The following is a 1,844-nucleotide window of genomic DNA, read 5'->3' on the forward strand; positions in this document are numbered from 1 at the left end:
AAATACTCACTGCGGGATTTAAAGGGTCACATTCTAAGACGTCAGCACAAAACATTGTCAGTTTCAATACAAAATTTTAGTGTTAACCGAGTTCTAGTAAAAATCCAACAACCCGCTGGGGTTTTGGGGTCCGACGGGCTTCACCACCACGTGATCTTAAACTCGTAGATGGGCCTCTTGCAGTAGTAGTGGTTGATCAGGTGCTTGTCGCAGACGCCGATGCACTGGTGCTCGGCGGAGATGCCGCGCTCCGCCAGGTCGCTGACGATGCAGTGCAGCAGGTCGTAGACGTCCGCCACCGCCTCCCACGGCCCGAAGGTCACGTCCACCTCGCAGTGGTGCTCGAAGAGCTTGGCCTCGCTGTCCGAGCGCTCGAAGCGCAGAGAGTTGAAGAGAGGACGCTCGTACGGCGTGATGGGCATCTCCTCCTTGTAGACGCAGACCTTCAGCTTGGCAAAGCGCGCCTTCTTCTGCATGGCCCTCAGCTTGGCGATCTCCACGATGCGCTCCAGGTTGTCTGAAATCGTACCAGCCAGAGATTTTAATTTAACCTTTTATTTATTTAATTTTTTTACTTTTTTTCTCTTTTTTTTCTCTTTTTTCCTTTTTTCTTTTCTTTTTTCTTTTTTTCCTTTTTTCCCTTTTTTTTCTTCTTTTTTTCTCTTTTTTTCCCCTTTTTCCTTTTTTTCCTCCTTTTTTGCTCTTTTTTTTAATTTTTTTCCTTTTGTAACTCGGCCGGACCCGGTTACAAAATAAAAAAGAAAAAAAGAAGAAAAAAAAGGAAGAAAAAAAAGGAAAAATTAAATAATTTAACCTTTTAGCTTGGCTGTAATAATAGCAAAAGTGAATCCCTTTGAGTATTTAATGCTCTATTTCCCAGTATTTTTCCTCCTGGTTACTCTTTTACTGCATTTAAGTCTCTAATCGTTAAGCACTTTGCTCAGCCCTTTTAAATTTTACATGCGCTCTATAAATAAAGGAACTGGACTTTAGCGCTTCATAAAAGCATGTGCTTGACAGCATGTACCTCAAATCACGATTTAATTATTTATAGCCGTAGCTGCGTAAGAAGTCATTTGCTGTTTCTTCCGTCTACAAGCTTTAGGGCATTTTTGCTGGGAGGCGATGTGAGACGAACTGAAACACAGAGGAGTGCGTACTTGTGAAGTGAAGGGAAACTAAAGCATGGTTGAAAAACACAATTCACAAATGAAAATCTGAAAAGTGTGGCACACTTTTGGATTCAGCACCTTTTGCCGCCAGAGGTCATGAGATCAGAGTAAGGCTGAGCAAACTTTGATCTCAGAGGATCCAGCTGTCCTGTGAACGCCTCTGAGCTTTGTTGGAGCTCATTAGTGAACAATCAGCATCATGAAGACCAAGAGAACACAGCAGACAGTTCAGGGGGGAACGTTGTGGAGAAATTTACAGCAGGGTTTGGTTAAATGGTAAATGGAGTGACTTTATAGCCCTTTTTCGGTCCTACCGACCAATTAAAGCTCTTTACACAACAGCCACATTCACCTGAACACGCCTATCACTACATCCTCCCAAACAATCACAAACGCAGACCTGGAACACTCCGTCACCAAGCTCCGCCCCCTTCAAAGAGTTCACACGCCCTTTTTATTTTTTCAAACTTTCAGTTTTGGTAAAAAGTTGTTTGAATAAAGGGTTAAGTTTGAATTCAGTGTTCTTTACCTAAAAATAGGTAATTAAACAACAGCATAAAATGCCCAGAGCTGCACTTAAAATACATGTTATAAATTTGTTTCTAATTATCTATCAATATAATTTCAATTTTATCAATATACTTTCTTTCTATATCCACAAGCCCTCGCAAG

General features: G+C 41.6%; 1 protein-coding gene across 1 annotated transcript in view; it reads right to left on the reverse strand.

The window, feature by feature from the left end:
- kctd7 (potassium channel tetramerization domain containing 7) overlaps nt 1-1,844 on the reverse strand; it is an 11,968-nt gene continuing 10,124 nt past the window's right edge. The window contains exon 4 of the mRNA XM_012881436.3: nt 1-517. Coding sequence (XP_012736890.3) covers nt 141-517 — 377 coding nt within the window. The 3' untranslated portion in view covers nt 1-140. The remainder of the gene's footprint in view (nt 518-1,844) is intronic.

This window comes from Fundulus heteroclitus, chromosome 11 (assembly GCF_011125445.2).
Source record: "Fundulus heteroclitus isolate FHET01 chromosome 11, MU-UCD_Fhet_4.1, whole genome shotgun sequence".
NCBI classification, from domain to species: Eukaryota; Metazoa; Chordata; class Actinopteri; order Cyprinodontiformes; family Fundulidae; genus Fundulus; species Fundulus heteroclitus.